Raw genomic sequence first — 12,393 nt, 5'->3', positions numbered from 1 at the left:
ATATTCCATTTTAGGAATATACCATATTTTGTTTATCCACCATCAGATGACAGACGTTTGGGCTGATTCTCATTTTTGGCTATTATGAGTAATGGTACAAATTGTACAAAATGGTACAAATGGGTACAAATCTTTGTAGGGAAATATGTTTTCATTTCTCCTGGGAATACACCTGGATGTGGAATTTCTGGGTCACCTGGTAACTTTACATCTAAGCTTTTGAGGAACTGCCAGGCATGGTTCAAAGCAGCTTCACCGTTTTACAGAGGCATTTCATAAAAGCTCCCCATGGTGAGTCTAGCTGCGATTATAATGTGCTGCTCTGTGGGTTGCAGTTCTCACCTTGCCTCATTTGGTGCTGGTGGTTGTAGTTTTTGTAATCTTTGACCGCACCCTGTGGCATGCGGGAGCTTAGATCCCCAACCAGGAATCAAACTCACTCCTCCTATGTCTTAAGCACTGGACTCCTGGGGAAGTCCACTCAGCCTCATTTGGAAGTACAGAGAGCAGCTTTTACCCAGAGGAGAGAATATTTGTAGAGCAGAACATCCACCCCTTCCAAGGTCTTCTTTCCAACCTTCTCCATCCCTCACCTCTCACTGGTAGTCCAAGGCTAACTGACCTCTGGCTCGGGGACTGGTCATTCTAATGCTGGAGGAAGTGTCCACCTAGGATCTGGCTTGGCTGCAAAGAGTTAAGTTGATCTGGAAACCTGATCTGCGGTTGAAGTGGAGCAGAGCCCCAGATGTGTAATCCCTGCTTCTAAGGATGTGACATCTCTTCTTGTAAGCGTCATCGCTTTCTTGGTGCTATCTGGTAAAAATTGAGTCATGAGGTGCCGACAAAAAATCCCTTGCATTCAACATGAAATTTGAGGCATCTGCTCATTCCTGAGATATTCACAGCTGTCAGCCCTGCTGTCTTGATGGTAAACAACTTGCTGGGAATGAACTCCTGCCACTGTGACTTTTCCCTGGCTTGTCTGAGAGAGGCATGGACCCAGATGGTTGCCCTGGAGAGTGAGGGTAAGGCACGGCGTGGGGGTCACCTGAGGATTGAGCGGCTCCTCCTTTCACAAAGCGCTGCTTCCAGGGTAGCCCCAGTGGAGGGAGGCAGAAGCCAACCGAGTTATCCCGAGAGCTCTGAAAGGACGTGCCTCTCCCTGCGGAGGCGCATGGCCCTGACATGTGCCTGTGAACCAGCCTGAGTCCTGTTCTCCCTTCTCTGTGTTTGCAGCCACGGCACGGGCTACGAGAGTGACAACCACACCACGCCCATCCTCTGCGGCGCCCAGTACAGGATACACACCCACGGCGTCTTCAGGGGCATTCAGGTGAGCACCGGGGCCCCGGCTGCCTCTTTCCTTCCCAACAGCCTCTTAATTCCTCACTGCTGGCCCTTTGGCCCTGGCAAGTCTGTCCCTAACCATTGGCTCCTGTGTCAGCAGGGATCCCCCCTCTTCCCCTGGTGCAGGCTGGGGGGCCTTCTCCTCTCCAGAGGCCAGTGTGGATGCAGCCGCCTCCCTCAGACCAGGGTGCTTTCTGCAGAATTCCCTTCTTTCCTCCTTCACTGTTTAATTCACCATCTCTAGGGTAGGCTATGCACGTCTTATGTTGGGGCTAAATGAGCTTGAATTAATGACCTGGACTCTGGACTTTTAAGACTTGTTCTGCACAGTCAAGTGCCCAAAGGTAGACTCTGTCTTTGCTAAGGGAGAGTGAGGAAAGGAAAGTAAAATGGAAACTGGATGGAAGGCCATCTCCCAGAGCCTCTTTTGGGCGTTCAGAACCACGCAGTTACCAAGGATTTGTGTTTGTGCCTTTGGCGTGTGACTCTGTGGTTGCAACAACATGAGTAACGGCTGAGATACTTTCTCCAGAGTAGTCAGCACATTAGATATAAGTTGTGTGTGGGCCAAGTTCCCACGTGATGTGTGGAGCAAGTGCTCTTAGATGTTCTGATGAATGTTTCCAGAGGCATCGTGGGGATAGAACAGCGTGTTCCCTCATCCCAAGCCTTCCAATGGTGAGAATAAAGGTGAGGGTGACAGAAATATGGACATCTGATGGAAGTCAGACAAGTACTGTCCGGCTTCTCCACCAGGACCGGCTGACACTGACAACTCCGTTTTATTCCCTGTTGCCGTGTGCGTGGCCTCTGGGGTGGATTAAAGGAACCCTATGAAACTCTTTTTCCCTTCCTTTTCACCAAGCCCAGTTTATCAAACTTACTGTTGTGGCCTGTGTTCATTTTCTTATAGAGTGAACCAATCTGACACAGCTGGCTCCTCATTTAAGCTTATTCCACCTTTTGCCTTAAGACTCTGTGGCCCATCAGTAGTAGAGCCGTATAACACTACTGTATGTTTACTTTAAAAAAGATCGCACAGCAAGAGGTGAAATAGGAGCTTGAACATGTGCTTGTGGATGGTGTGGGAAGTTAACAGGAGTGGGTAAGCTTAGAAGTGGTCTCGGGTCTTAACACAAACTGTGGATGTTCTCTTGGGCCCTGACTTGCAAATCTATGTGAGGGCAAGGAGGGTTCAGTGCTCTCTCAGCCACTTGCATTGCTTTTGTCTATGACTCATTGGTCCCCGGAGCCTAAGGAGCATTTGCCTCACTGTTTCCCTCTAGCTTCTTCTCATGGAGGACCGACTGTGCACACACACTCCTACAGGGTAAAGGTGGTCCACAGAATGCCCTGTGATGGACATATAAAGTGGGCGGAGGGCACACACACAGTGCTTCCTGGTGTCTCTATTAAAGGATCGTGCTGGCAACACTGTGGGCTTGCTGTGGTTTCAGCTCCCTTCACAGACAGAACCTTCACCCTCACCTCCCAGGATGCATTCTTCTTCCTTGTCATTGACTCACACGTGGGAGGTTGCTCAGTTGGGGGCTCATTTTTCTCTAAAAAGGACTTCCCAACCCATTGCAGATAGGGCCCAAGGTCATGTGGCCTGGTGTCCAAGTGGGAGGGCATAGAACCTGGGGCTTTGACTTCCAGACCTCTTTGCCTCAAGATGAGAAGCTGAGATTGGGAGCTTTCCCAGTGTGCAGCATTTCTTTTCCAGATGCTGTGGATCAGCAGCCCCAAGACAGACTTCATCTCAGGTCCCGGTTCTGGTTGATCAGCAGTGATGGTCTTAGGGCACAGCACTGTCGAATGTGCTGCTCTGTCATCCACTAGCGATGTCTGCTTTGGGCACCTCAAGTGTGGGGGGGAGTGGTTTCAGGCATCGCATCCACTGTCCCTGCTTTGGGAATACTTCAAAGCTCGCTTTCCTTGGGACCAATGTGAGTGTTCACATGTGGCTTAAAGCCTCTGTTTATCTTATGCTCTGCTTGCAGGATGTGCGGCGTGTGCCTGGAGTGGCCCCAACTCTTGTCCGGTCGGCCTCTGAGACCAGTGAGAAACGCCCCTTCATGTGTGCTTACCCAGGCTGCAATAAGAGATATTTTAAGCTGTCCCACTTACAGATGCACAGCCGGAAGCACACTGGTAAGTGCATTTAGCGTCCAGCCTTGGTTCTGGTGGCTCAGGGGCGGCTTAGGAGCCCCTGCTTCTAGCTGTCACTGCCAGCACACGGGTGATTTCTAGAATGCAAAGTAGGCACTACTTTCAGGTGATGGAGAAAGGCTGTCAGGCCATTTTGTATCCTGAAGTTCTATCCTTTATTAAAAAAGGGAAGAGCAAAAAAAAAAAGGGAAGAGCAGAGTAGGTAGAGAGAGAATTTCACAGAATTAAAAGAGACCTATGCTTGAAGTCTGGTTTCACCACCAGGTGGTATGACCTGCAGCAAGTTACCCAACCACTCTTCAAACTTCATGTGCCTTACGTGGAAAATGGAGATGATAGCCTCCCTTATACAATTTTTGAGACTAGATTAACTTCTAAAATCAAATTGAATTAAAGGAATTAGAGATATGAACCATCTCGTACAGTTCGCTGTGTCAATAAGACTGAATAAATGCTCTTATTAGTTTTAACATAGTATTAGCATCTCTTAAGGGAGAGGAGCTAGCCTGGGAGCTTGGTAGTTGGATGATTCTAGGAACTTGATGTGCAAGGTCATTCTGGAGACTTAGGATGAGATGATCCAAAGAGGAACTTAACTGCTTGGGTTAGTAATAACCAACCAAGTAGGAATGGGAAAATGGCTTCTAAGTTTAATTTTTGTTTTGAACCTAAAAAAAAAGATGATGATTTTTGATGATGTTTTATAGAATACTGGATTTTTCCACAGGTCACAGGGTCTGCCTCTGGAAGAGAACTGGCCACGTTTGGTTGTTGGCCATGGTGAATGTGAACATCGGTTTCACAAATCTCTGTTCTTGGTTGGCCTTGTGGGCACTAGATGGGAATGTGACTGAGTTTTCCTACAGGAAATCAGGGCAAAGCACAGGCTTTCCTACTGGGGAGCTGGTACCATTTTTTTCCACAACTGAAGGTAGCTTCTTTGTTATAAGTACCATTATTGTTTATTATTGCTTCCCTCATAGCTCAATTGGTAAAGAATCGCTTGCAATGCAGGAGACCCTGGTTTGATTCCTGGCTTGGGAAGATCTGCTGGAGAAGGGGTAGGCCCACTCCAGTGTTGTTGGGCTTCCCTTGTGGCTCAGCTGGTAAAGAATCCGCCTGCAATGTGGGAGACCTGGGTTCAATCCCTGGCTTGGGAAGATCTCCTGGAGAAGAATACTGGCTACCCACTCCAGTATTCTGGCCTGGAGAATTCTGTGGACTGTATAGTCCATGGGGTTACAAAGAATCGGACATGACTGAGTGACTTTCACTTTCATTGTTTTATTGTTACTGTGGACTTTTCTTTGGGGAAGCTGAAGAAGAAAATGAACTGGGTTCAGATCTCTTGAGACCATTGGTCTTTGCTAAGCCATTGTGTCTGAAGGCTACAATTCCAGCATAGACCTGAGCTTGCACTCAGTAGACCACCTGCTTTGATGCTGAATATGAGAAGTTGCATGTTATATTGTTATGTATTTCCCCAAATGAGATCATTTGAAAAGTAATGATAAAGTAAATGATAAAGTATGATAAAGTAAAGAAATGATAAAGTAAAATTCTGCCTAGACAAATACAAGAGAATACATTGAAGGCAATATGGTTGTAGAAATTATAATGGAAAAGAGGCACTTAGAAAACAGTAAGGGTTAGATGTCTGTGGGAAGGGAAGGCAGTAAGAAAGATAGCCATGACCCTCAGACCTGCTGGAACCTTTAAGAAACTCTTCCTTGCAGAAGACAAGGAGGGAAGTCCCCTTCTTGAAAGAGTGCCATCTTTTTGTATCTATTCCTAATAATAGTACAGACTATTATGTTAAGAACCTGTTATTAAATACTTTCCATGGGCCAAATTCTCTACATTCATTATTTCATTTTATTCTCACACATAGAACAATTATCCAATGGGTAGGATATAGGGAAGCCAGACTCAAACTCATGCCTTTTAACTCCAAGTCACAAGCCCCTTGCTCAAAGAGTTGATGGTCTGTTTTGGAGCCAAGACATACAAAAGTGAAAAGGGAGGAGAGAATGTGTGATGATAGAGTGAATCTGGAGGCTCTGAGAAGATTCATTCAGAGGGAATTGTTTTGAGTGAGCATCGTTTGTTTCTTGGAGAAGGAAGGGCTTGGGTTAACCATTAAAGGGTAGGCAGGGTCGGGCAGAGAAAGTAAAGGATGAGCAGAAGCAGAAAGGCAGAAAAAAAACATGAGACTGGATAGAAGTATTGCTTTTTCCAGCTTGAAGAGCTGAAGTTAAGGTGCTAGGCTGGATATCAATAGAAAGTTGAGGAAAGGTTCCTGCTCTCAGGATTTTCCAGCCTGTGGCAGAAGGTGGATCTGACAAGGCCCCACATCAGCCATTCTGTAAGGAGGGAAGGAAAGGCTTTCTATGTGAACATGAAGCTTCCAAGAAGGCATCGCAGAGGAAACAGCGTTTGAGAGGGACATGCCGTAGAGTTTATGGTGGGTTAGGAATCTGGAGATAGGGACTAAGGGTATTTAGTGTGGGCAAAGTTCAAGGCAGGGTTCAGGAAGGGTGACCTCTGTAGAGCAAGAATATAGATGAATCAGGGAAGCAGAGGAGGTCTTGAGGCTAGAAAGATAACCAGGGGCTGCCTGACAACAGAGAGAGCTGGCTGATCCTGGGATGGCTTGCTCTCCATCCCAGAATGCCGGTGACTCAGAATTCTCATAAGAAGATGGGACCATCCAAGGTTGCTCAGTGTACTCAGGGAGCACAGTTCCTGGGATTTGGCTGAACTTTTTCCTGCAAAGACAGGGGCGGGGCTTCTCCATTGTGAGGCAGGAGGTTGTGTAATCCCATTCCTGCCTTCTCTCGAGTAAAGGGATACCCAGACCTCTAAGGCTCTGGCTCCTAGTTTAATTTGAGCCTCTTACAACCCTGGAGTTGTTTATACCTGACTCGGGGATGGGAAGTCAGTAGCAGAGAACACCAGTGCCTTAGGCCATAAAACATCAAGTCCTTACTCCACGGGGCCAGCTCCAGGGGACATCCATCTCAGAATTCTGCCACAAACGCAAGTCTTGGACTCAAGACCGCTTTGGTTTATTATTTGTTTAAATATTAGCTGCCAGTATTTTTTGAGCACTGCCTCTGTGCTGGGCTCTAAGCTAAGCCCTTTCTGTGGATGGTCTGTTGTAATCTGTTTATAAGTCCTTGGAAGCTGTCAGGTCATTGGCCCCATTTCACAGTGAGGAAACGACACCTCACCCAGCAGATTGAAAGAGCTGGATATTCCCCACCATGTCAAACTCCATGACCCGAGTTCCCTTTGCTTCCAACTCAGCCTTATTCATCCAGCCCCTGATTCTGCGCCTCTTGCCCATGAATGTGTGTATGTAGGTGGGACTTCCTCCTAACCCTGTGGTTGGCATGCTTGCACGCTAAATCGCTTCAGTCGTGTCTGACTCTGTGACTCTATGGACAATAGCCCGCCAGGCTCCTCTGTCCTTGGGGATTCTCCAGGCAAGATATTGGAGTGGGTTGCCATGCCCTTCTCCAGAGCATCTTCCCGACCCAGGGATTGAACCTGCGTCTCTTACCATCTCCTGCATTGGCAGGCCAGTTCTTTACTGCTAGCGCAGCCCGGGAAGCCGCCTAAGGTTGACAGCATATCCCTGAAACCTTCCACCCAAGTGCCTTTCAGCATTTCGGGATCCTTTCAGTCCCAGTAAGAGAAGTTGCCTCTAATGAGATCTTTATTTCCAATATCATTTTCCAATGGAATATATGTCTTCCCCAAGGTGAGAAACCATACCAGTGTGACTTCAAGGACTGTGAACGAAGGTTTTCTCGTTCAGACCAGCTCAAAAGACACCAAAGGAGACACACAGGTTTGTAGGCTCCCTTCTCGTTGCCGGCAGTGTGTTCCCTTGGGTCATGGTTGATTTTGTGATTCTCTTTATTGTTTAATATGGGTGTAAGAGGGTCAGCCGTTTTTTTAAGTTTCTCCAATAATTTTCCCTCCTAATTGCTGGGGATTTACCTTCTCTTAAAAAAAAAAAAAAAAAAAAGAAGAAGAAGAAGAAGAAAGAAAAGGAAAGGAAACATCCCACATTTTCCCCTGAAAACCACAGAGTCATGATACTCCCACTAGCAATTTGCTGATGATACAACTGAGTCTCAGTAAAGAACACGGGTGGGTGGAGAGCAAAGTCCCATCTGTAGTGTGTGATTCACTTTTTCAGTCTCAGACACAGCTGAAACCTCTCTGAGAAGCTGGACACTTGTGGTTAAGCAATAGTTGTTCCCAAGACAACAGGTCTTCAAGGATTACTGAGCAGCATTAGGTGACTCCTGCTGGGCCTGGGGTGTTGGGGAAATCTGAGGGCGAGCCAGACTGCAGGTATGGCTGGAAATGCCCAACTCCTCAGGCTGCCGGGAAGCAGGCCTTGTGGGCCTTGCTATGCCCCCACGTGGTTAGGGCCGCGGCTAGACCTTCTCTGTCCGTTTAGGTGTGAAACCATTCCAGTGTAAAACTTGTCAGCGAAAGTTCTCCCGTTCCGACCACCTGAAGACCCACACCAGGACTCATACAGGTAAAACAAGTGCGTAAACTTTTCTTCACATTTATTTTTCTTTATTTTTTTAAACTACTGTTGAATGGAGTTGCTTGTGATGCGAGAGATTGGAAAAGATGAGTGTAAACGTTCTGAACAGCTTTAGATTCAGGAAAGAGAAAGAACAGTGCATGGCTGTCTTTAAATAATAACATTGTTTAAGAAGGAATGGGAGTGGGAGGTATGGAGATGTGAAAAGAACTGTTTTCAGGAGTGTGCAGAATGAAGTGAAGAGATAAGTTAGGTCCTTGCTGTTCCCAGTTTGTTGCATCACATCTTTATCACTCAGTTTGATAGGATAATCAACCTTGGAGAAAAACAGCAGAAATTCTAGCAAGCCAACCACTTGTACTCATGAAAGTTTGCATTTTATAATACTGTTTTCAGAGACATGAATCTTTGCTCTGCTAAAAGTTAATGCCCCAGGAGCAGTCATGGTTTCTTCCAGACTCATATTGGTGTGTGGGTATTATTTCCTTCATAGTAGAATAGAGGGAGGGACTTCCCTCCTCCTCTCTGGCCCGGTGGTTAAGACACAGCATTTTCAATGCAGGGAGCACAGGTTCAATCCCTGGTCAGGGAACTAAGATCCCACATGCTGCATGGCCAAATATTAAAAATTAAACAAACAAAAGGAATATATAGAGAAAGGACATTTATTCACAGCTGCTAAAAGTTTTTGCTTCTCCACAAGGCTGGTGTGATTCATGATGAAAATAGCACCATCTTTGTTGTGTATTTTCTAGCTTTAGAGGGAGGACCAATGCTTAGGTTATCTCATTTTATCTTTACAACATCCTTGGAAGAAAAGTAGGATAGATAACATTTTATCCCCATTTTACAGATGAGGAGACTGAGGCACATAATGATGAAATAACTGTTTAAAGTCCCAAAGCTAATAAGTAGCCAGTTCTGTCTGCTCCCAGCCCACCTACCCACTGCTTCTTTATTGGGGAAAGAGTCTGTGTTCACTTTGTGGCCCAGGAAGGAGAGAGAATCAGGAGGAGACCCCCAGTCAGCAGAGTTGAGTTCCCTTGAGAGTTTGAGGAGGATGATGACTGACAGGGGAAGAGGTTAGGATTTGTCCACTAGGAGGTGACCTTTGACAGCATGGTTGGCAGTGGGCGCAGGGGACAGAAGCCAGATCAGGAAGGGCAGAGGGACAGTGAGTGGGAGGTGAGGGAAGTATGAGCCATGAGCCTCCATGCAGTCCTGGATTCTCAGCCCCAGCAGGCTCTACTCGCAGACAATCAGGGTACCTGTGCCCCAGAGTCAGTGGGATGGACAACTCATCCCCTGACTCGAGTACCTTTAATGTCACTTCTTTGCCTTAGTCCTGAGCTCATAATTTGGTGGGAAAGAGTTATCATCCCCGGTACCCTGCACCCCACCTCATGCATATCTGTATATGTACAAAATGACCTATGTCACCAGCAGACTGTTTAATATCTAACTGGGAACTATGGTTGATTAGCCTCCAGTTCTGACCCAGGGACAGTGCCTCCTGTGGGATATTTCTCAGTGTTTGTCTCATCCAGCATTTCTCAGAGAAGGACTAGCTATATCCTGAGAACCTCCCTGGGTGGTGAAGGAATTGGCTCTTGTGATGCTTTTACTTAGGATAAAGCCACAGCTGCATTTCCATTATGCCAAGGCCCAGAAAGTGTGATGCAACCAAGTGTGTCCTACAGACAGACCTGGATTTGGAATCAGACAGACCTAGGTTTAAGAAGTCCTGCCTGTGTCTGCCCTCACCTGAGGTTCCAGCCTCATCTGTAGGATGGGGATAATAAGGCTCACCTTACAGGTTGTTGGAAGGAGTACATGAAATTATATATATTATGTATAATTAATATATATAATTTTATATGTGTGTGTGTGTGTGTGTGTATATATATATATATATATATATATGATAACCCAGCATAGAGCTTAGTACATAGACGGGCATTCAGAAATGCTAATTATCTTTCCCATCCAAAATGAGACTTGGAGGAAACTTCTGAGGCCTCCTTAGATAGAGAAGGAGGCTCGATATTTTGGCAAGCTTTTTAAAAATCTCAAAACCATGCCTCACCTCAAATCTTCTATATAATGGGTATTACTCTCTAAATAACCCTTTAAGGTAAAAGAAGCAAATGCCATGTGTACTGATGTCAGTGATTTATTTAAAACACCCAGCCCATCCAGAATATCTTTACAGACAGAGATATTAAAGCCACAGTTACAGGTATGCTACTGGATGGCTGTCCATTAACGGCATCCTGTGTGATGATCCTAAGTCCCTTGCCTTCCGGTTAAGCTCAGTTCCCTCCTTAAACAGCAAACAGGAAGTATTTACACAATTCACGAAACCGTCTAATGACAGGGGTTTTGTTTTACCAAGTGTTTTCCCCCCTTGATTAAATATGAAGTGCCCAGACATTTCCATTAACTAGACTCACTCCTTCTCTCCCATTTCCCAAGTCTTCTGACTCAGTAACATTTTGTCATTGTCACAGCATTTTAATCCTTGAGGCCCCAGAGGTGCCCATGTCAGGGCCACCTTGTGAGATGAACTAGATGTGTGAGCTTAGGGAAAGAGCTAGAGGGAATCTGGAGTGGGTGCCTTATGATGATTTAACTCAGGCCTTTGGTAGTTGAACTTACAGCTCCGTCTCTCCACGGCAAGTGTCTCTGACTGGCCATTGTGTCAACAGGTGAGAAGCCCTTCAGCTGTCGGTGGCCCAGTTGTCAGAAAAAGTTTGCCCGTTCAGACGAATTAGTCCGCCATCACAACATGCACCAGAGGAACATGAGCAAGCTTCAGCTGGCGCTCTGAGGAGTCCACACCGGCCACCGTTCTGTGTCCCAGGCAGGACAGAGTGTGAACTCCTTTCAAAGCTGACTTTAAAATTCCTCCTCACTCACCTGTCAGAGAAGGAAATGGCGGTTGATCTTTCTTCATCCAGCGTCTGAGACAAAATGCCTGTACTACTGGATTCTACCAGGTTTGCCCAAAGGAGTTGGTCTCTGCTCAGCCAACTTTGAGTTGACGCGTAAGGCCCTGGAGAAGTGGCTCTCAGTGTCCGGTCAGTTAAAAGCCCGTCGCCATTTGGTCTGGATTTTCCACTGTAAGCAGAGCCACTGTTGGTGATGTTCCCCCGCCCCTTCTCACTTTACGCTCATTTTCACGAGGAGTGGAGTCATTGTACCATTTTCCATCATAGAATATTTATGGGCCCGGGCATGTGGATGTGTCTGCTAATGTAAACTTTGTCATGGTTTCCATTTACTAACAGCAACAGCGAGAAATAAATCAGAGCTCAAGGCACTGGGGGTGAGTCCTGTCCGACATTCCGGAGGTTAGGCAGGCTGCTAACCTGGACCAGGCAACTTTTAAAACTCAAGCATTTCAAGCAGCTGATAAAAAAAAAAGAATCAGAACTAACCAGTACCTCTGCAGAGATATCTAAAAGAATCTTAGCATTCAGTTAATTCATTGTTAACGTTAGCACAATGCTCTTAAGAAATCATGCTTGAGGATTTAAGATTTTGTTTTTGTGTTTCTGTTTGACTTTTGAGTTGTAATCATATACATCTTCAGAGATGTACATATCTCCTCACACAAAGGAAGTGGAATTCATTTTTATCATTTGGGGTGTCCTTAGAGTATACAGACCATGCTGGTTATGTGGCTTCAAGTTGTAAAAATTAAAATGACTCTAAAAGAACATAAGGGCTGGTCCAGAATTTCCACTGATAAGATTGTTCTTAAGTAACTTAAATAACTTTGGGTCTCCAAGTATATGTGGAAAAAAAAATGAGACTTAATCGTGTGAGGAAATCCATTGTTTAAAGGTGGTTGGGTGTATGTGTGTGTGTTTTGTTTTTATTTTTTAAGGGAGGGAGTTTATTATTTACTGTTGCTTGAAATTATTGTGTAAATATATATATCTGATAATGATCTGCTCTTTGACAACTAAAGTTAGGATATGTATAAATGTTAGATGCATCACTGTTTTGGTGTTGATCTTCCAACATATTGATGATAACACTAAAAATGTAACCTGCATTTTTCACTTTGCTCTCAATTAAAGTCTATTCAAAAGGAAAGTGGTAAGATTCTATCAGCTGTATTGTGTTCACATCTTGGGGAGCGTTGAGCCTCTTTTCTACAGGTAAGATGCTGACACTGACATCAGTGACCACTTAAGACTAACCAGGTCCTGACCATTCTTTGTTTCTCTCTGTTGAAATTCAGGAGGCAATCACTGACCCTAGAAGCAGCCAGAGAGCACTGCCTCCTCCTC

At 45.6% G+C, this 12,393-nt stretch overlaps 1 protein-coding gene across 1 annotated transcript in view; it reads left to right on the top strand.

The window, feature by feature from the left end:
- Positions 1–12,189, top strand: part of WT1 (WT1 transcription factor) — a 48,386-nt gene extending 36,197 nt beyond the window's left edge. The window contains exons 7-11 of the mRNA XM_061149333.1: positions 1,237–1,333; positions 3,351–3,501; positions 7,286–7,375; positions 7,997–8,080; positions 10,801–12,189. Of these exons, the coding sequence (XP_061005316.1) occupies positions 1,237–1,333; positions 3,351–3,501; positions 7,286–7,375; positions 7,997–8,080; positions 10,801–10,922 (544 nt within the window). The 3' untranslated portion in view covers positions 10,923–12,189. The remainder of the gene's footprint in view (positions 1–1,236; positions 1,334–3,350; positions 3,502–7,285; positions 7,376–7,996; positions 8,081–10,800) is intronic.
- Positions 12,190–12,393: the final 204 nt, after the last annotated feature.

The sequence above is a fragment of the Dama dama genome, chromosome 1 (genome assembly GCF_033118175.1).
Source record: "Dama dama isolate Ldn47 chromosome 1, ASM3311817v1, whole genome shotgun sequence".
Lineage (NCBI taxonomy): Eukaryota > Metazoa > Chordata > Mammalia > Artiodactyla > Cervidae > Dama > Dama dama.
This window is presented reverse-complemented; position numbering and strand designations above follow the sequence as displayed.